The sequence below is a fragment of the Chelonia mydas genome, chromosome 2, assembly GCF_015237465.2.
Source record: "Chelonia mydas isolate rCheMyd1 chromosome 2, rCheMyd1.pri.v2, whole genome shotgun sequence".
Taxonomy (NCBI): domain Eukaryota; kingdom Metazoa; phylum Chordata; order Testudines; family Cheloniidae; genus Chelonia; species Chelonia mydas.
The window spans coordinates 199,918,685-199,944,076 of NC_057850.1; the positions used below are offsets into that span (position 1 = coordinate 199,918,685).

Sequence of the window (25,392 nt, forward strand, 5' to 3'; positions counted from 1 at the left end):
GTCCCTGGTGTATGCAATCCCTTTCATCCTCTTCTTTGTCCAAGGCTGGCTCAGGCTACCAAACTAGATGTTTCTTCAGAGGAGGTGCAAGTGGAAAGAAACAGCATCAGTTTAGCTGAGACAGTACAGTGCTTCTCTAGTGGGATAAGGTACTTTCCCCCTCATTTTTAAAACTGGGAGATTCTGCCAACTACCTGTGACGGGGCAAGGCCAGATGGCTATAGGAAAGTAGTGGGAGATAGATATATTAGCTCCAGGCTAAACAAATCCCTGGTACCAAGATAAGTGAAATGGAAGCTGCTCCAGGTCAATTAAGACACCTGGGGCCAATTAAGAACTTTCCAGAAGGCAGGGAGAAGGCTAGGTTGATTGGGACACCTGAAGCCAATCAGGGGCTGGCTGAAACTAGTTAAAAGCCTCCCAGTTAGTCAGATAGGTGTGCATGTCAGGAGCTGTGGGAGGAAGTTGCGCTGTTGGAGAGGCTGAGTAGTACACACCATATCCGGCACAAGGAAGGAGGCCTTGAGGTAAGGGTGATGTGGAGCTTGAGGAAGTAGCCCAGGGAATTGTCCATGTCATGTTTCTAAAAGGTCAGCTACCATAGCTGATACTATTAGGGTCCCTGGGCTGGTGCCCGGAGTAGAGGGTGGGCCTGGGCTCCCCCCACCCCACCTTTGCCCCCTGATTAATCACTGAGACTGGGAGACAACAGACTATGCAAGGAAGGATAACTTCTCCTCACCTCCCTCGCTGGCTTATGATGAAAATGGCTCAGTAGACTGTGACCCTTGTCTCTAGAGAGAGAAGGGTTACATGCAGGGTCACAGTGAGCCTCTGAGGCTAGAGAAATCCACCAGGAAACGCGGGATCCACGGAGCAAGGACAGAGCTTTGTCACATACCCCATTACATTCCCCTCATGATGGACCTTAAAGTCATGACCCCAAGGCTGAGAATCCATGGTTCAGTCTATACCTAGGTGATGCAGCAACATGAAAGTCAATATTCATCATGCTATTCAAGTAATCAAGATGTTGCTCAGGTACTAGGATTTGACCTATAGATGGCATGCAGTCAAGGTTGGTATGAAGTCCTCAAAGTCTGAGACAAGAGCTGAAGCCGGGAAACAAAGGATGGTCACCCACGAAGGCCTTTATTTGCACTTCAAGAGGCCAAACCTCTTCGTATAGTGACACACAAAATCACATCACTGTTCTTATCATTCTGAAGCTTTGGTGTGGGCCTCTTCACTCAAACCTGGAAAAGCCAGCAAAATATTTTAAGAACTTTGTTGTTCCACTGTACAGATATTAGGCTTGTACCTGATTCAAAGGCTTCTGCAAACCTTTATTATATAATATTCAATCTTGCCTTATTTTCAGTTTACTCCTGGGGAATTCTGTGTCACTGCACGTGTGCAGAATTCATGTCCCCCACAGATTTCTTTCCTTCCCTGCAAAAAAATTACTTCTGATGAGAAAGCAAAGGGAAGGTGCAAGAGCGGTCACTCACCCCTCCCCAGCAACACAGGCAGGTTGGCTTGGGCACCCAAAGCAGCCAGTAGAGATGTAAATCACCATCGGGGGCCAGCAGACATGCATGAAGGAGAGAAACACACACTGTCTGTCTCACTCACTATTGCGGCAAGCTCAGCGTGGAGGGGCAGGGCTTTGGGATGTTTCTGAGGAAGCAGGCGTGGGGCAGGCTCTGTCCCCTCAGTCAGAGCAGAATATAGCAGCCTGCCTGCTTAGTGAATTGTTCCTGTTGTCTTTGTGAATTCCCTCAGGAGTATAAAACAGGTGTAAGTTTTAAAGCTCCTTTACATTGCTAGAGTGGTGTAGGCTGTAGGGGGACAGTATGGCCTTATAAATACTTACGGTGTTTTAGTGATTAGAACTGGTCTGAATTTTTGGACTGAAAAAATTTCCTATAAAATGTGCTCCATGAACTGTTTGCTACTGACCCTTCTGGAGATGGTCAGTAGCCAATACAAAATATTGAGTTTGATTCCCCAGCCCTCACTTGCTCTTCAGTTGCCTACTATGTAACACTGAGCATATGCTGCAAATATTTTTTGACTAATAACTAGAAATAAAGGGTCACTATTATTAGGCAAAGGGATTTTGGGATTTCCTCCAATGCTCCCCACTCACATCCTCCATCCATTGTATTGTAGTTTAAATAAGTTACTGAACTAATTTAAACCAGAGTGATTATATTGCATTATTTTGACAAAATATGCAGAATTTTAATATACTGTGCGCAGAATTCCCCCAGGAGTACCAGCTGTCTAACTTCACTGTGTTTCTGCATATTTGATCAGAGAGAACTAATGTGAATATTTGATCCTGGCAATGTCAATCCTGCAAAAATATTTCAAGGCATCTCTGCAGCAACATATGGATGTAGATTCCACATATTCATCTGAGACCCTGGCAGTTTCCAAGTTCATTTTGGAGCAGGAACCACAGAAGGAGAGTAGTTGTTCACTTTGACTTGCTGCATAGGGGTAGGAGGAGTGAACAGTGAAAATCTAGGATATCCCAAAAAGTGTACGAGAGGCTGGAATCTAAAAGGTAAATATCTCTTTCTGAAATATGGAGAAATGATTGAAATTCTCATGAGTCTGAAAAAAGACTCCGAAGATGTATGTACAGTAATCCAATGAGAGGTTGCTGGCAAGAGTTCCTATATGGAAATACATTTAAAGACTACCAATAATTATTGCTAATAAGTAAGGCTCTGTTTGTCACAGATGCCATGATCTCAGTGGCTTGGGCAGCCCCCAGGGCCACACACACCGGCTGCTGGTGGGGCAGTCAGGGGCGGACGGGTTCAGGGCTGGAGTGCAGAGCGGTAATTACCTGAGATGGCAATGGTAACTCCTCTCCCTCAGTTGCTAGCTCCACATGCTGCCTCCGCCTGCAGGCACCACCCCCGCAGCTCCCACTGGCTGCAGTTCCTAGCCAACGGGAGCTGCAGAGTCACTACTTTCCAGAAGCCAGGTAGGGAGCCTTCCCCAGCCCCACCAACCCTCCCCTTCCTAGCACCTGCAGTGCCTCCCGGGCTGCCCTCCTGAGCCTTCCCCCGCAAAGGCTTAGTCACAGGTATTTTTAGTAAAAGTCATGGACAGGTCACGGGCCGTGAATTTTTGTTTACTGCGTGTGACCTGTCCATGACTTACTAAAAATACCAGTGACTAAAACGTAACCTTATTAGTAAGTTACTCTGTATATACACAAAGTGTTTCCCTTCTATTACAATATATGTGGTTCAATCCCCTTTTAAAAAAAAAAAAAAGTCCACAGCATTTTATGCTAAACATATGAATAAATTTGCTTTTTAAGATTCCCCTACCTTTGTCTCTATATATAATTAAGTATTTATAACTATTTATAAAAGAAAAGCAACAAGGAAAAAGGGAAGGATGGTCCATTGGTTAGGACACTAACCTAGGACTTAGGAAACCTTGGTTCAATTCCCTGTTCCTCTGGGCAAGGTGCTTAGGGTCTCTGTAGCTCAGTTTCCTATTTGTAAAATGGGAATAAAAGCACTGCCCTATCACACAGAGGTGTTGTGAAGATAAATTAAAAATTGTGAGATGCTCAGATATGATGCTAGAGGAAAGTTAGGTATTTAAGACAACCTAATGTGATCACCTTCTAAATACACCACTAGGACATAATGGAGAAATCAGAGGCAACACTTGTGTGTGTGCACTGAAAAACAAAATTGTTATTTGATAAAAGTACATATCAAACATAAAACAAACCACTGAATACTCCTGTTAGAGTCTGAGTCTTCAGAAGCTGTGAGAAGTAACAAATGATCTAGTTTCAAATTCCCTCTGAAGCATTAAGTTACAGATAAAACCATGTATTGCATTGAAACTAATGCCAATTTAAGTTTTGACCTTTTCAGCACTAACACCCAAGGTGAGTGTGTCTGCCCTGGATAAATTCAAAGGCTTACCAGGGGTGTAATTCAATTTTCTCTTTCTGCTTAAAACTCAGACCAGGCATCAATACATAAACAGAAAAATAAATTTACCTTTCTTCTAAATGGCAAAAAGCCAGACAGAAAGAAAATATCAGTATTAAAGAACAGCCTAGAAGAACATGTAACAACCTGTCCAAAAAAAGTTATGAGTCTGAATTCAGAAGGCAAGGTAATTCATTTAAAGAAACATGAATAAGTTAATTAGGACACCAGTTCCCCAACTGATCTATTAACCACTGGTGGCTCACAAAGCACCTCCTGGTGATTAACAGAGAACTGATGGGTAACATGGTGCTGGCCCTTCCTCTTTTTCCATTTACTTCAAATGTCCTTGCCAGAATGCCTGTAAAAGCAGCTGACAATGAGGCCAGTCTAGCTGCCTCCCTTTCAGGCCACTGCTCCATAACATAAGGAAACAGAAGCCAGGCACCATCAGCAGCCCTTTTGTGAAAAAGGAATACCTAGAGAGAGAGGGGAACAAGCAGCATGCACAAAAGAGGAACAGAATGGGTGTGATAACAAAAAAGAGAAAACAATGATTAATTTCAAAAAGACAATACATTTGTTCCATTAAGGACAGTTAAAAATATATTTAGTCCTTTCCTAAAATTACTACTTCACGTAAGCAATTGCTATAGTTGCTACAACAATGTCCTGCAACTCTAAACGCAAGGAAAGATAAAACACTTAAGTTGTGGTTCTCTCCATGAGGATGTTTGAGAACCCAGGCTGGGAGCTTGAGAAAACAAATGCCTTATATAACAGAAAAATGGGGAAACTGACTGTTTGTGAAAGGGATCAGTTTAAAGCTGCATTTAAGGATAGAATTCTAAAAGGGACAAAAAGAATAGGGACAAGTACTAAAATGAAGGCCATACACCTTAAAGGAATTAGGGCAAATTTCATTACACTGAGCAAATTTTATATACATGACCAGAGGCAGCAAAGGACAAAAGAGAAGGGGGAAGGGGGAGGAGGGAGGGCGGAGAGAACATGGTTTTACAAAGGGAGTTAACACATTTAGATGGAAAAAAATATAGCAAGATACCACAACTCCTCAGCATGTGGAAACGAACGTAAGCTTTGTCTACACTTAAAATGAACACTGACCTAGCTACGTCACTCAGGGATGTGGAACATTCATACCCCGAGCACTGTAGTTAAACTGACCTAATCCATGGTGCAGGCAGGGCTACGGCTGCTCAGGGATCTGGATCGATATTGGAAGCATCTACACGACAGCAGCATAGCTACAGTTGTGCCACTGTGACTCCCATAGTGAACACAGCCCTTAAATCTTAGTCAGGTCCCTCATCCATCACTGTAACTTCCTATGTTGAACTAAATGAAAATTCCACTAGACCTCTTGACTTGACAGTTTTTAATACAGACACACAACTATCACTGGTGCAACAGCAATAACTTCCTATAAGACTCAAAGATGGCATTCATTTAACCTTTGAACAGTTTTGGCCTTTAAGCAAATTCATTCTCCTCCACAAAAAGCCAAGGTCTTCCCATCCCTCTACATTCACGGCCAATAAACTGACACTTTGAGGTCACTGACAAAAGTCTGATTCTCATTAGTTACAGTATCAAGACCGCTACACAAGACTTTAATCATTCTTGTTATTTAGTGAGTTCAGAATCCCTTGAAGACTATTTCACTAGGCATGCATTGTATCTTCACACTATTACTCACCTTTCTAAATATCATAATAAATAATAATCAAGTGTGATTCATCAGCTTTCCCAACAACCCCAAGGTATAATCAATCTCTAACAGTCGTTTATATTTTGTCCCCAGTACAGAGTCTGATCTTGTATCAATAATGGTTGTTTCAGCAAGAAGACAGTTTCTCGATGAGACTTTTTCATTTTACTGCAAAGAATGTTTAAAAGAGAAAAACAAACCAATGTTATAGGGTTAGATTTGGATTTTTTCTTCTTTTAAACAGGGACACTAGAATGTATGCTAATTGCCTCCCTGATTTTTAATCAAATGTATAACATCAGTTTTTAAAGTTTAAATTCTAACTACTTCAAAAGAATGACAGGACTATATGTGGGTCACCTTGCCTCTTCCCAGTTTATCTAAAAAATTAGGCCAACTCCAAAATTTAAAGATTTTCTTTAAATTCAAAGTTTCTGACAGTAATAGTATATACCCATAATCTATTACAACCTCAAAAATGTCCCCTAACTTATGACAATGAACTCAATTTAAAAGTTAATTTATAAAACAAAATGAAACTCTGTTATACAAATAGGTACTGACTGTTACTGCAAACTTAGTAAAACATTTTAATCCCATTATCCTCTTCACTAAAACATTCCTCTGAAATTCCAGTGGAATGCTTGCACCTCCATTCTTCAAATGGACGTGCACTTTACTTCACATACCAGGTTTATTCAGTTGCACTAAACTAACTGAAATCGTACTTGGATTCCCTCCTGCCCTCAAACTTTGCAGATTTACAAAATGTGTGCTTTAGGAAAATCTCTCCTTTATAAAACCATGTACTCCTCCTGCATAATTCTTGTACCAATTTCATTTCAATGATGCAAACAGTGGATTGTACAATGTCCACAGATACAGTAGAGGTGTAAGCAAGTCACAGTACCTATCTATGGAAAAACTCATTTGTTGGTCTAAAAAAAAAAAAAATAGTATTGCCTTTTGACAATCTGAAGATTAGATGTCAAGTTACTTGGTAGAGCACTTAAACCTAACATTTGACAGTACCAATACAGCTAAGAAACAAAACTCTCTAGTGTAGGCAAACCTTAAGACATACAGCAAGGATGCAAATCAGGCAAGAGAGATGCAATATAAATTCTGTCAGCAGTAATGGAAAATTGAGGGAGAAACATCCAGTTATCTTAGAGACAGGAGGAACACTGCAGGGAAGCTCAGCGAATCATTATAATGAAACCGGCTCCAAATGCTGAGCTCCATAATTCCTTCCACTGCTGTCTCACCTGGCTTTGATCTAGAGAATAGGAAGGAAACAATGAGCCTACATTCTCCAACATCCTTTCTCTGTCAGCAATTAGTGAGGTGCACACAGAAAAAAGTTTTTCCATGATAACATTACTCTAAAAGTTAACACATTAACAAGAGACTTAATTTTAGCTACATATAAAAAATAGAAAATATTTGATAAATAGAAGTCGATAAAGACATAAGAAAAAAAGTACAATTTTTAAAAAATATTTTTCTGTCATAGTGCTACCCATGGTTGTTTTCCTGTATTCTGTATTACACAAACTACATTCAAAAATTACAGTTGCAAAATCAAGCACTCAAAAGTTGCAAACGCCAGAATTAAAGATGGTCTCTGCAACTTTAATTTGGCCCCCTTATGGGTATACTTTATCATACAGCCTAATTACATGATCACATGCTATTTTCTCCCCCTAAGATCACTGCCTGATTAAGTGTACAGAATGGACATGGCTCTGGGGATGAGTCAGGATTGCATAGCGGGGGGGAAAAAAAAAAACCAACACACTATTATCCGTAGGATTCCTGCCTCATTTGTTGCAGAAGTTAGAAAGCAGGGGACTGAGGAAGAGAAAGGACTGTTTCGTGGTTAAGGTAACTGAATGCTGTTTGGGAAAACTGGATTCTATCCCTGCCTCTGGCACAGAATTCCTATATGATCCTAGGCAAGTCACATAAACCAAACTTTTCAGAGATGGTACTAATTATGTGTTCCTCATTTTCCGGGTGTCTGACTTGAGATCCAGGAATCTGATTTGCAGAAGTGCTGGGCACTTGCATCTACAACCCAAGTCAATGGGAAGATAAACAGTGCTACATAATGCTAAATATGCTAAAAAAATGTCTCAAACTGGGCACTAAGAATTAGTGAATACTTTTGAACTTAACCACTCTGTGCCTCACCTGCTCATATGTACAATGGGGATCACACTGCCTCTCATTTCACAGGGGTGTTATGAAGATTAGGTTTGTGAACAGGGCTTGGCAATGGGTGGGTGGGAACATTAGTATGATGGCCCTCCCAAAAGTCTAATTGCTCTGTAAATAAAGTGAAATGGGAGAGGATGGGCCCCCAGCCAACATGATGTACCAGAACCCCAAATTTCTCTCAGTAGGCCTGTTTGTGAAGCAGATACTACGATGCGTGCCACAGAAAAGCACACGAATTAGTTAATAATCCTGCCTTCAGAGCAAAATTTGAATAGTGTATGATAAATAAAGCAAGTGATGATGAGATTACTGGTTCTGTGGATGAAGGGAAAGCAGTGGATGTATTGTTTCTTGATTTTAGCAAAGCTTTTGACACGGTCTCCCGCAGTATTCTTGTCAGCAAGTTAAAGAAGTATGGGCTGGATGAATGCACTATAAGGTGGGTAGAAAGCTGGCTAGATTGTCGGGCTCAACGGGTAGTGATCAATGGCTCCATGTCTAGTTGGCAGCCGGTGTCAAGTGGAGTGCCCCAGGGGTCGGTCCTGGGGCCGGTTTTGTTCAATATCTTCATAAATGATCTGGAGGATGGTGTGGATTGCACTCTCAGCAAATTTGCGGATGATACTAAACTGGGAGGAGTGGTAGATACGCTGGAGGGCAGGGATAGGATACAGAGGAACCTAGACAAATTGGAGGATTGGGCCAAAAGAAACCTGATGCGGTTCAATAAGGATAAGTGCAGGGTCCTGCACTTAGGACGGAAGAACCCAATGCACAGCTACAGACTAGGGACCGAATGGCTAGGCAGCAGTTCTGCGGAAAAGGACCTAAGGGTTACAGTGGACGAGAAGCTGGATATGAGTCAGCAGTGTGCCCTTGTTGCCAAGAAGGCCAATGGCATTTTGGGATGTATAAGTAGGGGCATAGCGAGCAGATCGAGGGACTTGATCATTCCCCTCTATTCGACATTGGTGAGGCCTCATCTGGAGTACTGTGTCCAGTTTTGGGCCCCACACTACAAGAAGGACGTGGATAAATTGGAGAGAGTCCAGCGAAGGGCAACAAAAATGATTAGGGGTCTGGAACACATGACTTATGAGGAGAGGCTGAGGGAACTGGGATTGTTTAGTCTGCGGAAGAGAAGAATGAGGGGGGATTTGATAGCTGCTTTCAACTACCTGAGAGGTGGTTCCAGAGAGGATGGTTCTAGACTATTCTCAGTGGTAGAAGAGGACACGACAAGGAGTAATGGTCTCAAGTTGCAGTGGGGGAGGTTTAGGTTGGATATTAGGAAAAACTTTTTCACTAAGAGGGTGGTGAAACACTGGAATGCGTTACCGAGGGAGGTGGTAGAATCTCCTTCCTTGGAAGTTTTTAAGGTCAGGCTTGACAAAGCCTTGGCTGGGATGATTTGATTGGGGATTGGTCCTGCTTTGAGCAGGGGGTTGGACTAGATGACCTCCTGAGGTCCCTTCCAACCCTGATATTCTATGATTCTATGAAGTGGCCAAAGTTGAACAGTTTTTCTCATTAAGTGAGCGCCATCCACTCTGCACACTGACTGAGGCAGGGCTCTTGCGGAAAACATAGTATGTGATCATGTAATGGAAGACTCTTATAATGCATTCGCACAAAGGGACTGAATTAAGGTTGCACAGGTAACTTCTCATGCTTCTCCTTGCAATCTTACCAATGTCCTTTTGACGCATGTTGTGTTTGTGTCACTTTACAATTTTTTTTAAGCAGAAAAAAATACAAATAATTCCACCATTTGGCATCATACTGAAAAAAATTAAAAAACAGAAATTGCAACATGTGGCATGATATTGACATCCACACGAGACATCAGGACTGGAACCTTTAGAGCCACTACACAGACTCTGCCATCTGGACTAGCAGAGTAATGGATAGCAATTGTGGGTTTTAATCCTCTATTTGGGCCAGCATTTGAGAGGGATGAGACACTTTTCCCATGCATTTCATAAATATCCGTTGATAGAAAAGAAATAGAGACACAAGAATTTTGGGTTCCATTCCAGGCTTTGGAGGGGAGCACTCTCCAGTGGACACACAGTTCTGCCATTTCCCCCAAGACTGACACGTTCTCCTGTGTCCTCTCCAACTTGTCACTGTTCCAGTCCTGTCTCTTCCCCACCTCTTGGTCCTTTTCTCAGAGTTCTCATCCAGTCCTTCTCTATGGACTCCCTGAGTCCCAGTCTTCCCCACACTGCTCCAATCCCACTCCCCTTGCCCTGTCTCCCTCCATTCCCCTGGCTCTATGTCTATACTTAACCAGTCCCAGTTCCTCCCTCTTGACTCTTCATTCAATCTCTCCCTTCAAATACTCCCCGTGCACGTTCCTCATCCCCAGTCTGTGTCTCCCTCCCCAGGTTCTTCATCCAATCTTAGTGCCCCACCTCCAGGTTCCCTTCCCAGTCTCTTTGCCAGCCAGTCCCCATTCTACTGCCACACCAAAGCTCCTTGAAAACTGTGTCTCTCCACCTCCCAACAAGTTCCCTGTCACACACTCCTCATCAAGTTTCAGGCTCTCCCCATGAGACTCCCACTCCTAATTTCCTTGCCCAGCCAGTGCCAGTCTCCCCACCATCCCAACTCCCACTCTGTTTTCCTCCCCTTCATCTTTGATTCCCACCATTCTATTCAAATAGCTTCTTACTATATGCTGCCTTGATAACATCAAGGGGGGCACTGAGAGCACAGGGGAGACAGTCCTTGCTCTTAGTTCCCTGACCAGCCCAAGGAAACCTGAAGTTACACTAGGAAAGTCCTGCTCAGTCCCCTGCAGGCCTATGCAGGAGCTTGCTCAGTGTGGACAGAATCTTCCGGTAAATGAGCTACGAAGCTCCAGCAAGCCTCTACTGAGCATGTGCAAACTGTGATTTTTTTTTTTTCAAATGATTATAAATTGGCCAAATTTGGGCAGATTTTCACAGTGACTGCAAAAGGCACATCCTTGAAACAGAGACTACACCCCTTCCAAATTTCATGTTCTTTGCTCCAAAACATGGGAGCACTAGAGTTTCTCAAAGAAAAGGTTGCCAGAATTTAACATAGGAAGACAACATTTTTCTCGCTACCCCTGTTCTCAGAAACAGCCAAACTGTTTTGGCTGAAGTTCACTTGAAGCTTACTTTTTGGGAAGACACCGAGCATAGAAAATTCCATCCCAAACAGTTATAGTTTGGCAAAGTTACAAGATCATGTTTCAGTTGCTTATCATAGAAAGCATTGTTACCTTCATAATAGATGGTGATACCAGCTCACTTAGAATACCTGCATTTCAATGAGCATATTTGAAAACCAAGAGAAGACACTAATTTGCATGCACGTGTCAAGATCTAAAATCACCAAGATTTATCCACTTAAACATATATCAAAGAGATTTTATAATTTATTTTTTGAATCAGTAATTTAGAATGCAATGGATATTCAGTTACTGAAAAAGTACAAACTCGCTTACCTTGAAAATACCAACCCAATCCTTTTGGTGTGGTTGGATATACTGGGTCAGAGTGTAATGACATTCAAGATGTACATTAGGAAGGTAACTTTTTGCCACATTTTGAAAGATCACATGTGCAAAGTTGGAAGTCTGCAGAGCATTACTTGAAGATGGAGTTTCTTGAAAGGATGACATGACTGATCTGTAACAATATTAGAATTCTTATTACTTCAGAAAAGTTATACTAGAGGAATAGTCTAAGACATCATAAATGAGTTTAGTTCTCTTGAAAGATGCCACAATGTGAGCCCTACAAAATAAATTTCTCTATTCACAGAAGATATACTCCATAATGAACAGCTGCAGCACAAGGTTTCACAAAATACTTTTCCTTGTCTAGACTACTTCTAGGGTAGTTTGCCTTGCATGTCCAAAGACAATAAGAAGATGGAGCACTGTGCCTAGTGCTCCAGGTGGGTAACTCTGAATCCAGAGACAAGGAGGGCTATGACTTACAACCAATATTTTTAATGATGCTGGTTGCCTTGGTAAAGAGCACTGTAGGCTTGCAGACTTCCATAATTTCCCCTCCCAGCTGCTGCTGTTCTTTTTCTGGAGGGGAGGTTACTAAGCCTGGTGCCCCAACTAGTATGGCAAGCAAACAGGAAGGTCCAGTCCTCAGTTGCTGTAACTGAAACAGTAGTTTGTTTGCTTTTTTAAAACACAAGTACTAGTTTCATTCTAAGACATTAAACTGTTTATTAAGAGGCTATCCTATTGATTTCAGTGGCACTATTCATGGTAGTAAACTTAAGCACATGCACAAGTGTTAGCAAGATTGAAGCTTTATAAATCTATAGGGAGAGGAGGAAGAATATTTGAATGTTGCAATTTATCTTGCTCCATTTTGCAGTTGCTGTTATTAAAAATTATAGTAATTACAACAACTGAGTACAAGCCTTGATTCAGGTGACAACAAGTGAAGTGAATCATGAGTAAAACATATTGTTTCAGGAACTACACACCCAATACCCATTGGAAATATTTCCATAGAGGGCTGACCATAAAGCAGTTTCAAATACTATGGGCAACTAGAATGAACTGATATTGCTCAATCAAATCCAGTAAGGGTAAAACAAGGATTTCTAGCCCTAAACTCAAATATCTTTAGTCTATTACCATCTGATTTAGTACAATACATGAACCATGCACTAAGAGCAAGGGCATATTGTTTCAGTAGATTAGACTTTAAATAAGGATCAACACAGTTTTGCACTTTCACTAACACAACAAAATGGTAAAATAAGATTTTGAATTAGTGATTCTCCATGATTGCAAAGTATAGGTGAAAAATTAAAACTTCAATTTACACAAAATAAATTAAAAAGGAAATTAAATGTAAAGGAAGACACTAACATAGCTTTGGAGAGACAAGATAACATGGCTGAAATATACCAGGGTAATAGCACCCACTGGGGTTAAGGGTCTGCCTAAGCAACTCTAACATAGTACAGCTTTATTCCTTGTGTGTACTTGTTCCATTATCTCCTCTCACTCTCCCCTCCCCCCAGAATAGCAAGGAGTGATATTTAAGAGACTCCCCTCACATTTGATCCAAAATATAAGTTCTATAAAATTTAACTTTTGCAAACCCAACAGTACAGTTTCCACAATTGTCTTTAAGTCTAATTAAAATATTTGTTTTTTGGCAGCCCCACTAGTGCTTGAAACCAAATAATCACAGCAGGAATTGCAGGAAAATGGATATTTTTAATGTTCATTGTCCAAGATGTGAAGTGCAAAAGAGTAACCAAAACAAAAGGAGTGACAAACAAATTGTACTTCTAAAATTCTTTCACTACTAAAAAAAAATCCCAATGTCTCTTTAGTAGTGCAAACACAAAGATATTGGTTTCTGCAGACAGCCACGCCATCTGGCATGACCAACAACTGTGCTGAAATCTTTTACATTTTTCAAAACAGGCTCGGCTAGTCATTTACAAATCTGCATTTCTGTAGGTCAGCAGAATGTGTCTAGGATTATTACTTATTGGCAGGAAAATCTCGCTGAACTGTGGATGCAGCAGAAACCTACTTAGAGACTTACAAGGATGACCCCAGAGATGTTGGGAAGCAGCTAGGGCCGTTTGTTTACCCAGCTCACAGCCAGCTGACTTGGCTGCCAGGAGAAGCATTTACACTTCGGGGCTGCCCTACAAGAAGGAGTCCGGTGGCACCTTAAAGACTAATAGATTTATTTGAGCATAAGCTTTCCTGGGTAAAAACCCCACTTCTTCAGATGCTAAAAAAGTGCGTCCCGCACCATACCGTCGGTTAACGTCAGGACCAGCTCCTCAGAAAACCAGGACCAGCTCCTCCCCCTCCCACTGCAGCCGGGCCCTAAGCAGTTCCGGTGCCAGGCGGTCAGGGCCTGATAGCCCTTCCCGCTTCCTCAACAGCAGCCGGGGTGAGGGGCGACTGACCCCGGACAGGTCACCTTTCCCCAACACCCCTCTGGGGCTCGCCATGGATCCCCCCGCCCCGCACACGCAGGTCCGGCCACGCCCCGCCGCATACACACAGAGGTGCGCCCCCCCCACCCCCGGCGACACAAAGCGGCAGCACCACCGCCCCTCCCCCCCGGTTTGACCAGTGCCGGGCGGTTGGGCCGACAGAGGCCTCGAGAGCGAGGGAGCCGGCTGCGGCCGGCAACCGGGCGGAGTGAAAGGAGGCTACGAGACTGAACACGCAGCGCCCCGCTCCCCGCCGGGCCCAGAGTCACGGGCCACGAGCGCTCTGCCGCCCCGCCCGGGCACGGACAGGCCGAGGAAGGCCTTTACCTGGGACGACCACGGAGGACGCTGGGGATATCAACACGGCACAGCGGCCACCGTCAGCAGATCAGCACTTCGCCGTCGCGGCCCGCGGCCCCGCCCCTGAAACGTCACTTCCGGTCCCGTGCCGTAGCTGCTGGATGAGAGGGGCATGGGCGGGGCTTGCTCTGGAAAGCTGTACCCCTCCCGCAACTCGGCCTGGGGTGGTCTCCTAGCAACCCCCGCCCAGCCACCGCCTCCTGCAGTCCGGGAGTTATTAGGCCCAGGGACCCTTCCCAGCACACAGCCGTGAGGGGTTAGCCCTAGAGCCCGACGCCTGGAGCTGGCCCCATCGCGCTCGCTTCTCCCCTCTCAACACACACTGGCTCTGGGGATCGTGCCCTACAGCACTCGCTCTCTTTCCCGCCCCCGGACTAACTCTGGGGGCCCTGTCGCATAGCTCTTCCTGCCCCCGCACACAGACACACTGTCTGATCCTGGGGAGCCGGCCCCGTAGCACTCGCTCCCCCAACACTGTCACTGACCCTGAGGAGCTGGCCTCACAGCACTCCCCACCTCACACTCCCACTCTAACACTTCCCCACCTCATGCACTTGCCTCACACACATACACCAATCCTAGTGAGCTGGCTCCAAAGCAGTCCCCTAGGGTGACCAGACAGCAAGTGTGAAAAATCAGGATGGGAGTGGGGGGGTAACAGGAGCCTATATAAGAAAAAATCCAAAAATCAGGACAGTCCTTATAAAATCAGGACATCTGGTCACCCTACTCTCCCCACACATAGTACAGGAAGCCACCCCTATAGCTCACTCCCCTACCTCCAGATACACACTTTGGGGAGCAAGTGTGAGGGGCAGCTCCAGTGCTCACATTCCCAAATATACATCACAAGCACAGCCTTTACCCGCATAAAACACATCTGCCCAACCACTCAAACTTACCTTTTACACACATCATTACACCTTTCCCCCACCTAAATATTTACCCCTAAATCTACACTATGTGCTCCTACACTTGCCCTGATGTACACACTCCCCTGCCTTGTGTGCACCCCCTAATTCACTAACATGAACCCATTACTCAGCTGAACATCCTCTATTTCCAAATCTATTAAAGGATTAGATAATAACAGGCATGACACACTAGTTTCAGTTCTCAGATGGTATAAATTGTCAATCTCCATTAAAGTCAATGGCTATACCAACTGAAGATCTAGCCCAATGATCCACTCAATCCTGCCTAGGGTGACCAGCTGTCCCATTTTTTAGGGACAGTCCCGTTTTTTGGGACTTTTTCTTATATAGGCACCTATTACCCCCACCCCCATCCCTTTTTTTTCACTGAATGCATCTGAAGAAGTGAGCTGTAGCTCACGAAAGCTTATGCTCAAATAAATTCGTTAGTCTCTAAGGTGCCACAAGTACTCCTTTTCTTTTTGCGAATACAGACTAACACGGCTGCTACTCTGAAACCTTTACCCTGAATGTACTCTTGTATTCTCTCCCTGTGATAGTTATTGTGAAGGAAGTGTATGACAGAGGCATGAAATCATACTAGTCCTTGAGGAACCAGATTTACCTTTTTGGTAAGGTTATAACTCCTTGATGATTAGCTCTGACAGAAACATAGCTACAGTTGATTATATTAATTTATATTTCAAGCGATAAAGCAATTCACTGTACTCTTGTTGTGCAACAAATTACAAAAAGAACTTTTGTGTTTTATTTCTACTACAATTTAATATTTAAATGACTGATTTTTATATTTCGTTATAGCATGGGATATACAGTAAGTTTTTCAAAAACAGTAAGTGTGTGTACATTTTACTTTCAGATCAGTTCACAAGGCAAAGGAAGAGAGCCTGCAATAATCTTTCTCATGTAAGCACAAGTGAATTTGTTAGAGTGCAGAATGAAGCTAGCTTGTATGTTAAGCAGAAAGCCAATAAATATTTGTAAAGAAATGGGGCGAGCTATTTTTGCTTTACCTTTATCATCCATTTCTTCCCCCACACTGCTCTCTGGAATGTGAGATGTAGCAGCTTCTAGTTATAAGCCACTTTCACTGGGTTTTTTTGTGATCTGAAGTTACTATATATACCCAGGGTGGGCAAACTTTTTGGCGCAAGGGCCACATCTGGGTATGGAAATTGCATGGAGAGCCATGAAAGCTCACAAAATTGGGGGTTGGGTGAGGGCTCTGGAGTGGGGCCAGAAATTAGTTCAAGGTGTGGGAGGAGGACTGGGGTTCAAGGAGGGCTCCAGCTGGGGATGTGGGCTTTGGGGTGGGGCTAGGGATGAGGGGTTGGGGATGCAGGAGGGTGCTCTGGGCTGGGACCGAGGGGCTCGGAAGGAAGGAAGGGGATCAGGGCTAGGGCAGAGGGTTGGGGCACAGGACGGGGCCAGAGGTGCAGGCTCTGGGTGGCTCTTACCTCAAGCAACTCCCGAAAGCAGCAGCATGTCTCTCCTCTGGCTCCCATGCGGCAGTGTGGCCAGGCAGTTCTGTGCGCTGCCCTGTCCGCAGGTGCCACCCCTGCAGCTCCCATTGGCTGCGGTTCCTGGCAATGGGAGCTGCAGAACTGGCGCTTGGGGAAAGGGCAGCATACAGAGCCCCCGGCTACCCCTACCTGTAGGAGCTGGAAGGGGGACATGCCATTGCTTCTGGGAGCCATGTGGAGCCACAGCACATGCGGAGAGCTCAAGGGCTGGATTAAAATATCTGAAGGGCCGGATGTGGTCCCCAGGCCATAGTTTGCCCACCCCGATATATACTGATCTGAAGTAATACAGTTAGGGCCCTACCAAATTCACAGCTGTGAAAAACGTGTCATGGACCTTGAAATCTGTATAGTATAAGTTAAAAGTCTGTTGTGTACTTTTAACCTATACTATGCAGATTTCACTGCGGAGAGTAGCATTTCTCCAACTCAGGGATCCAACCCAAAAGGGAGTCGCAGGAGGGTGGGATCGCAAGGTCATTGTAGAGTATTGCCACCCTTACCTTTGCACTGCCTTCAGAGCTGAGTAGCCAGACAGTAGTGGCTGATGATGAGGGCCCAGCTCTGAAGGCAGCAGCACAGTAGTAAGGGTGGCAATACCAAACCATGCCATCCTTACTTCTGCACTGCTGCTGGTGGTGGCGCTGCCTTCAGAGCTGGGTTCCCATCCAGCAGCCGCCGCTCTCCAAGCTCTGAAGGCAGTGCCACCGCCATCAGCAGAGCACAAATAAGAGTGGCAATAACGCAACCCCCCTATAATAACTTTGCAACTACCCCCACAACCCGCTTTTGGGTCAGGACTCCTACAGTTACAACACCATGAAATTTCAGATTTAAATATCTGGAATCATGAAATGTACTATTTTTAAAATCCTGTGGCCATGAAATTGACCAAAATGAACTGCAAATTTGGTAGGTCCTTAAATATAGTGTAAGTTGTACAGTCAGCACTGGGGAGTTGATGAAAATAATCAATTTTGCTTTCATTTTGCATCCTTGTACCCATACTACTGGTTTTTGGGACTGTAATGGGTAATGCTAAATCATGACTAAGGCTATGATTTAGTCACGGGTATTTTTAGTAAAAGTCATGGACAGGTCATGTGCAATAAACAAAAATTCACAGACTTTGACCTGTCCATTTACTAAAAATATCTGTGATTAAATCCTGGGGGTGTGTGGGGAGGCTGCTGCGGGAAGGTACGGGGGACCACTGCTGGGGGCATCAGGGGTGCTGCTGGAGAGGCATGGGCCACTGCTGTGGGGGGCACCTGCGAACCACAGCTGCTTTTGCCATCCAGGGACCACTGCCTGGGGCCGTGGTCCACGGCTTCTCCAGCCAGCCGGAGACCGCTGCCCAGGGCTGCGGACCACGGCTGCATTGGCCAGCCAGCTGGGGACTGCTGCCCAGGGCTGTGGACCGCGGGTGCTCCGACCACCCCAGGATTGCTGCCATGGGCCGCCGGAACAGCTCGTGGTGTGACTGTCACCATGGCAGCTCCAGCAGCTGCTGGTGTGGTTTTCCCAGGGGCCATCTGAGCAGCTGGCCCCAGAGCCAGCTGCTTGGACAGCCCTGGGGTCAGCCAGACTGGCCCCTGCAGAAGTCACCGAAGTCACAGAAAGTCCCAGAATCCGGAACACGGGAATCAAACAACAGGAGGCAGCTTTTTGGCCACTTCCACACACAGGCATCAACTTTTGTTGGCGCTGGTGGGTGCTCGTGCCCCTCCCCACTCCAGCCCTGGCCTGACTCCGCCCCCTCCCTGCCCCTATTGGATCCCTCCCCAAATCCCCGCCCTGGCCCCAACTCTTCCCCAAGAGCGCTTCATTCCCCCTACTCCCCCCCTCCCTCCCAGGTTTGCCGCGCGAAACAGCTGTTTCACAGCTCAAGCGCTGGGAGGGAGGGGGGAGAAGCAGGACGCTTCGGCCCGCTCAGGGGAGGAGGCAGAGCGGAGGAGGAGGTGAGCTGGAGCAGGGTGGGGAGCTGCCGGTGGGTGCTCCGCACCCACCAATTTTTCCCCGTGGGTGCTCCAGCTCCGGAGCACCCATGGAGTTGGTGCCTATGTTTCAATGCCTCTTTCCAGCTAGCACTCTGCCCAAAAAGATCTCTGTCCAATTTTTTCAGTGCCAAATTAGCATTGCTTTACTTACTTACTTTCTGCCTGTCTCTGGCTGCTCTGGGTATTTCTGCTCCCAGACAACATGCACACTTCAGGCAATACCCAGAGAAATCCCTCTGCCCCCATAGCTCAGTTCCTGACTGGCCTTGCATGTGGCCTGTGTTTTGCGTGGGAATCCTATCATTTCAGATATCTTACTTCAAAAGGAGTTTAACTGCTTACATTTATCCTGAATGAAGGGTGACTGTCATGGTCAGCAGCTTCAAGGAGATTTCACTCAATCTCCATCTTAAAAGTACTAAACAAGAAAAGACCTATTGCTATGCAACATCTTTATGGACAGATGATAAGGAGAAAGTAAAAGGACTAAAGAAAAAAAGATTTTATTTAAATTTATTCTAAGTAACAGCAGATGTAATAAGTGGGGGCAGAGATAGTCCCTAAATGACAATTTTTGGATCTCTTAATTTTGGATCTGGTGCTTAAATATTATAGATGTGGGCACATTAGAAATGTCTAAAATAGTAAGCCAACTTTCTCTTTGTCAAGAAAAATTGACTTGTCAGTATATTCTTCCTGAAGCTGACCACAAAGTGGGTAGAATCCTTTTGTTACTTGTGTGGATACTAGAATGTGAAAAGACAAATAGGAATAAATATATATTGATGTGACTCATGTAGACTCTCTGTCACTCATTCATTTTACCTCTTATTCATCTCTGTGCCTTATTTAACAAGCGCAGAAATAGTCACGGAGGAAAATTTAAGAGTTAAGAGAACACTAGGTTGCCAAGTCAGAATTTTATCAGAGATTCAGATAAAAATTGTTGCATTAAGACCAGAGAATAAGATGCAAAGGGATATCAAGGGACCAAAAAGATACCAAAGACAAGTGAGTTTACAAAAATGTATATAACATAGAAATACTTCAACAGAGTGCCAATCCCCATTTGTAAAAATTGAAAGGGTGTATTTTGGATTTGATTAAGATTAAATGAAGAATGTTTAATGATCTCAGAGCAACATTAGGTGTGATCATGTTCTTGTAGCATCCAAGAAATATTTCATGCCATGCAGCCTTCACAGGGAGATAACTGATTTTAATTTTTAGTTTCATTTCCTAAATCAAATAATATTTTTCATCTTTAAAGTTCTGTACAAATAATCAATTATTTCTCATAAATGCCTGTGAGAGAAGTAAATATAATCCCTAATCTAGAGTTGGATATCTGAAGCACAGAAGTTAGACATTTTTTCAGACTTGATTGATTTAAGCGCCTAACTTAATCACCCAGGTTTGGGTACTGAATGTATACTTAGAAAAACCACCATTTATTGTGTTTGAATTAAGAATTGTGCAGAGTAGTATAGTGCAATTTAGCAAGATACAAATGGGCGTGAATCCAAACCTTGGATCTGAACTCAGATTTTGACAGTATTTGAAATCCAGAACAGAATCTAAAGATCAAAATTCAATGCAATATCCCTATGCTTCTTAATCATAATGAGCACTTATACAGAGCATTTAACATAGGCCTTCTTGGCCCAGAGTGGGGTAGGTGAAGAATAGAGAATTTAAGTGACTGCTCAAAGGTTACAGAGCAAGTTTGTGGCAGATTGTGAGTTCTTGGTAAAGGGACTCTTCTGTGTGTGGATATCACTTACTATTCCCAAAAGCACAAAGAACTTCTGATGAAAAATATGAGTATGTTCTCACTCAGTATCATTAGAAAATATAAAAACATTCTTTGCAGGATATATTTTAATGAGAAATTATTTAAATAAATACTTCTGTGGTCATTTAATGAGCAAATCAATATGGGGAGTTGACACAGCAAAAAACAAAAAAACAAACAAACAAAAAAACCCCACCACAGCAGTGACACTCAAAGCGCTTGTGAGGCTTGCATTGCAGGGCTAAAAATAGCAGTGTATGGGTTTGAGATCAGACTGGAACCAGGCTCTGAGACCCTCCCCCATCACCAGGTTTCACAGCCCTGGCACCAGCCTGAGCCCAAACATCTACACTGCTATTTTTAGACCTACAGCACAAGCCCTGAAATCCTGAGTAAGCTGATACAGGCCATCCGTGAGTATTTTGCTTCAGTATAGACATACCCATGGAGACCAATTCACCTAGGATCCTTCTTTTCAGTGCACTAGTTCAGAATCATGCCTGGCGTTCATGGGCCTAATAAATAGCAGCCCCAAGATTGCTTCCAGGCTACTGTCTTCATGGCATATCAGTGCACTGCTGTCATTTCTTACTTCTGCATTGGTTCAAATACAAATATCTCCACTTCTAAGAATAGGTCCTCCAGCAGACAAAGTAAAGATGGTAAAATTTGGAAATCTTTGAGGATAATGCAGTACTTATCAGTAATATGAACTTTCCAAAAAGGGTAACTCTTAAAAAAATATTTCTGATGAGGACACCCTAGTGTCTGGCAGGATTAAAAGCACTCATTGGTACAGACATCTTTGCAGGGCATCTTTTCCCAGCAATATGAAGATACTGCTGCAGTAACAACACTACTAATGGAAATAAAAGGAAGGGATTCATCTTCCTACTAATAGCTTATTAAAAAAAAAGAGCTCCTTTAATAATTCAATGCCTGGAAATTAGAGATGGAGCCCAAACAAAACAGTAACCTTGGGTAAATCTGAATCTGGATTCAGGTCCAGATCCAAAAGTCTTGTTTGATCCCTGTCGCTGAATGAACCAAAACGGTGGGAAGCTTCGATCTAGATCAGAACTTTTCCATTCAGGCTCCTCTCTGCTTTATACACATTGAAAACAAACTATATACTTCTAATTATTGGTACCCAACAAAGGGAACTGTATATTGTGGTTGAATAGTATAAGGGCATGATTTAGTGCTGCTGATGAAGTTTGGCATTGATTTGTGTAGGTTCCAATGATTCCACTTAGTTGTAATCCTACCCACACTGCAACCCCCGTAAAAAGCCTGGGGCTGCTATGAAATGTAAAAGATATATATCAGTCACTAAAGCAGGAACTCTTTCTAGTTATGTTGTAAAGTTTATCTTCTAATTAACTCCTGTATCTAAGATCATTTTACAGAAAATTAATAGTTACATTATTGTGAATCAGTCACATAGTTACAAATAATGTTCTTATGTTGCTGACAATGTTTCATTTCTGAACATTAAACAAAGTCTAACTAAAGTGCTTACAGACTTCACCTTCAAAAAAGATTGGGAGGCACCCCTTTGGAACATATTAGAAATCATATATTGCTAACATTCCTTATTAAGGAGAAGGTTTCGGTATGTGTACTTTGGATTTCTTTTCCAGCACTTAATTGGAATTGATGAAGAAAAGCTATTCAAATGCTGCCAGGATTTTTAAATCTGTATGAGTGAGATTGATGAAATTTGTGACTTTTCCCATAAGGGTATAGGTGAGAGCAGACATGTTAATTTTGTGTGTGTGTGCGTGCATGTGTGTATGAGAAAGAAAGAGAGAGCTTACTCCTAAGGTGTGAGACTTGGCAGCTTTGCACTGTACAATGGGCATAAGAAACCACATTTCTGTAAATGACCACATTTGAATTGCTGTTATTTCACAGTTGGATTACTGTATTGTTAAAGTGAAAAGGAATGTTTTTAATAAATCCAAATAATGAAGTAAATGCTAGCACACACTGAGTCTTTGCTCTCTGGGGTATAATTAATATATGTGCACTGGAGACCCAGGTCTGGGGGATTGTTTAATTTCTTATTTATGGTGTTTTCTGCTTTTAGCACACCTCCTACTGGCATACAGAGAACTGCATGTAAATGACCATTTGCTATTTAAATTTTAACAAATATAAAACAAGTATTTGTACTGTATACTTTATATGGTATGGTAGATTTACTGCTTTCACCAGCCTTGTGTCTTCCTGTATTCTATCTGAAAGTAATAAGAAGCTACACTCCCAAAAGGCCAATCTTTTATATTCAGATACAGAGAAATCACATGTGGCATATCATATATTGTAAATTACAATAGTGAAGGCTAAAACAAACCAAAAGCCCAAGAGCTTTGGAAGGGATATAAACTCTTATGGATCAGGGCATAATGCCCAACCCCTAACTCAGTGGTTTTCAACATGTGGTCCATGGAACCCTGGGGGTCCGCAGACTATGTCTAAGGAGGCCATGAAAGGTTGTTGTTACCCCCATGATCTGCACTGCCACTCAAATTTTTTTAGGTGTCCACAAATGAAAAAAGGTTGAAAACCACTGCCCTAAACTGATGAAGATTAGGAAGAAACTTTCCCTGTGGAAATACCTAGTCCACACTGAATGCTCCTAGTACTGCAGTATTTTGCTACTTATATGTGTTTTTGACCATCCTACAACACCCAGTGTGTAACTTAAATCACCATTTAGATCACCATTCCACTTGGCTCATAATATTACTAAGTAGCATGAAATATATTCAGTGATGATATGAAAGCTTATTTCTGATAAGGCTTATGGAGAACAGCCAAACAAGTATGATCTCCTGACCTCAAAGTGTTTGTTTATTGGGAATTCTCTAAATTCTCTAAATTTAATCTATTCCAATTCTCTAAATTTAATATATTTTGGACAAGGCTGGAATTCTCTAGATTTGTTACATCTCTGTAGGCTGTAATACACACAATATTGTCACTCTTTTATCTGATAAAATGATAATACAATTGTATTACACCACTGATAATGAGAAATTTATGATAATTTTTAAAAGTAGTAAACCAATGATATTTTATGTGCGTTGAGGATGATGCAGTTTTGGTGCAAAAAAATCCCCAATATAAAAGTATATATATTTCAAACCAAGTGGTCTTCTCATTTGTGAATCAAGGCTTCAGTTAGTGTACATTTAGTTAGTTTCCAATTTGACAGGACATATTGTTATGCCTTTTTGTAGACAAAGACAAAAGTGAAGACTGAGGTATTGCCAAATCTATGTATTAAATCCCTTTTGTATATCCAAGTGGGAGCAGTTTGGGCTTTGATCAGAGTGGTAGGAGGTTAACAGTTCTGGAATGATATATACTGTATTATTTATAAAATTATAAATATGTTTTATATTAATACATATTTTCATGAGCAGTGAAGATTATCTGATCCTTTTTTGGCCCATGTAAATTTGAGATCAGCTTTTCTGCGTTGCTTTTTTTTGTAACGCCTTTTTTTTTTTTTTAACTGTATCTCAGTATCTCATAATCAACAGATGTGCATTGTGTGGTCTTTGTTTATTGCCGTTCTCATAGACTTTAAGGCCAGAAGGGATCATCATGATCATCTAGCCTGACCTCCTGCACATTGCAGGCCACAGAACCTCGTCACATTCTGACATAAATAGTACATTTTGGTATGTAACGTGTTGCATACCTTAATGATGAAAATAAAATGGTTGAAAACTTCAAACACTTATCATTACTTCTGTATACGTACCAACATTTTTCTCTTTTTTTGTTTTCATCTTTAGCTGCTTTCCCAGGAACCCCTCCCTTCACACAAAACAAAATTACCCTCTACGTTAGATTCCCAAGTGATGTACAATAGAGCTGGACTGTGGGCCTTACTCTTCTGTCCCTTTGTTAGTGTACAGAATAGCATCTGAAAATGAGCAGGGTAAAGAGTCTGATCCAAAATCCATTGAAGTCAGTTGAAATATTCTTCAATTCCAACACAAAAGTGGACAAAAACCTGAAATTTCATAGGCTGCAGCACACACAACTTCCCACATTGTGATGTCTTGCAAATTCTGGTAGTGGAGTAGCTCTGCTGCGAGTAGCCCAGCTATTCTCACGAGGAGAACCCCAGAATTGGAGTGACTGAAGTTTTTCACAGCCAGCACTCCGGCACCATCGCCTTTACATGTCTACCTTGGAAAAGTCTGGGATTGGAGTTCTTTCTTCCTCCAAAGATTTCTATTTTATTGGGTATCTTTACTATTCTGTATGTTTTTTTCTTTTTAAAGTGGGATTTTCAAAGGAACCTAAGGGAGTTAGGTGACCAAATCTCATTTGATGCTTAGCCCCTTTTGACTCTTTTGAAAATTCCATCCATAGTTCAAGGTTATGAGCTTTAATGTAATTACTCTCAGAAAAGAAGAAAACTAACACTTGGCTTTGCTGAACTCAATGTAAACACAGATGACATATACTATGCAGTCTGGCATGTCCTCAGATGTCCAACTAGACAGCAACAGAATTGTATATAACAGAAAAAATATCTAACAAAATAGGACTAGGGTAAGCATTAATGCAAAACACTTTATAAATGCAACATTGACATTGAGATTTTAATCTTTTAACTGTTGGGAATTTCAGAAGTAGGGTTCCCACAAAAGCTTTAATTTTGCTTCCTTGTATGTATGCATTACATACAGGAGTGTTGTTAACTACTTGATTACACACCACTGAGCAATGTGTCACACAGCTAAGCAAAAAATACATCAACGCAAATGAGCTGCACTTTTTGTAGAATACCAGGTGCAAAAATACATCAATTTGTACTATTATTTATGTCTTATTTGAAA

At 42.7% G+C, this 25,392-nt stretch overlaps 1 protein-coding gene and 1 long non-coding RNA gene across 3 annotated transcripts in view; both read right to left on the reverse strand.

Moving 5' to 3' along the window:
* Window positions 1-14,642, reverse strand: part of TAX1BP1 (Tax1 binding protein 1) — a 98,017-nt gene extending 83,375 nt beyond the window's left edge. Inside the window, exons 1-2 of one of the 2 annotated variants that reach the window (XM_037890503.2) lie at window positions 14,239-14,642; window positions 11,417-11,600 (exon numbers count right to left, since the gene is read on the reverse strand). In XM_037890503.2, the coding sequence (XP_037746431.1) occupies window positions 11,417-11,593 (177 nt within the window). In that variant the 5' untranslated portion in view covers window positions 11,594-11,600; window positions 14,239-14,642. The remainder of the gene's footprint in view (window positions 1-11,416; window positions 11,601-14,238) is intronic. The other variant, XM_037890504.2, reaches the window with a different exon arrangement.
* On the reverse strand, window positions 4,506-6,974 carry LOC119565393. Its single transcript, XR_005224017.1, has 2 exons — window positions 6,785-6,974; window positions 4,506-5,880 (listed from the first exon to the last, which is right to left on the reverse strand). It is a non-coding gene; the product is annotated as an uncharacterized LOC119565393 (long non-coding RNA).
* Window positions 14,643-25,392: the final 10,750 nt, after the last annotated feature.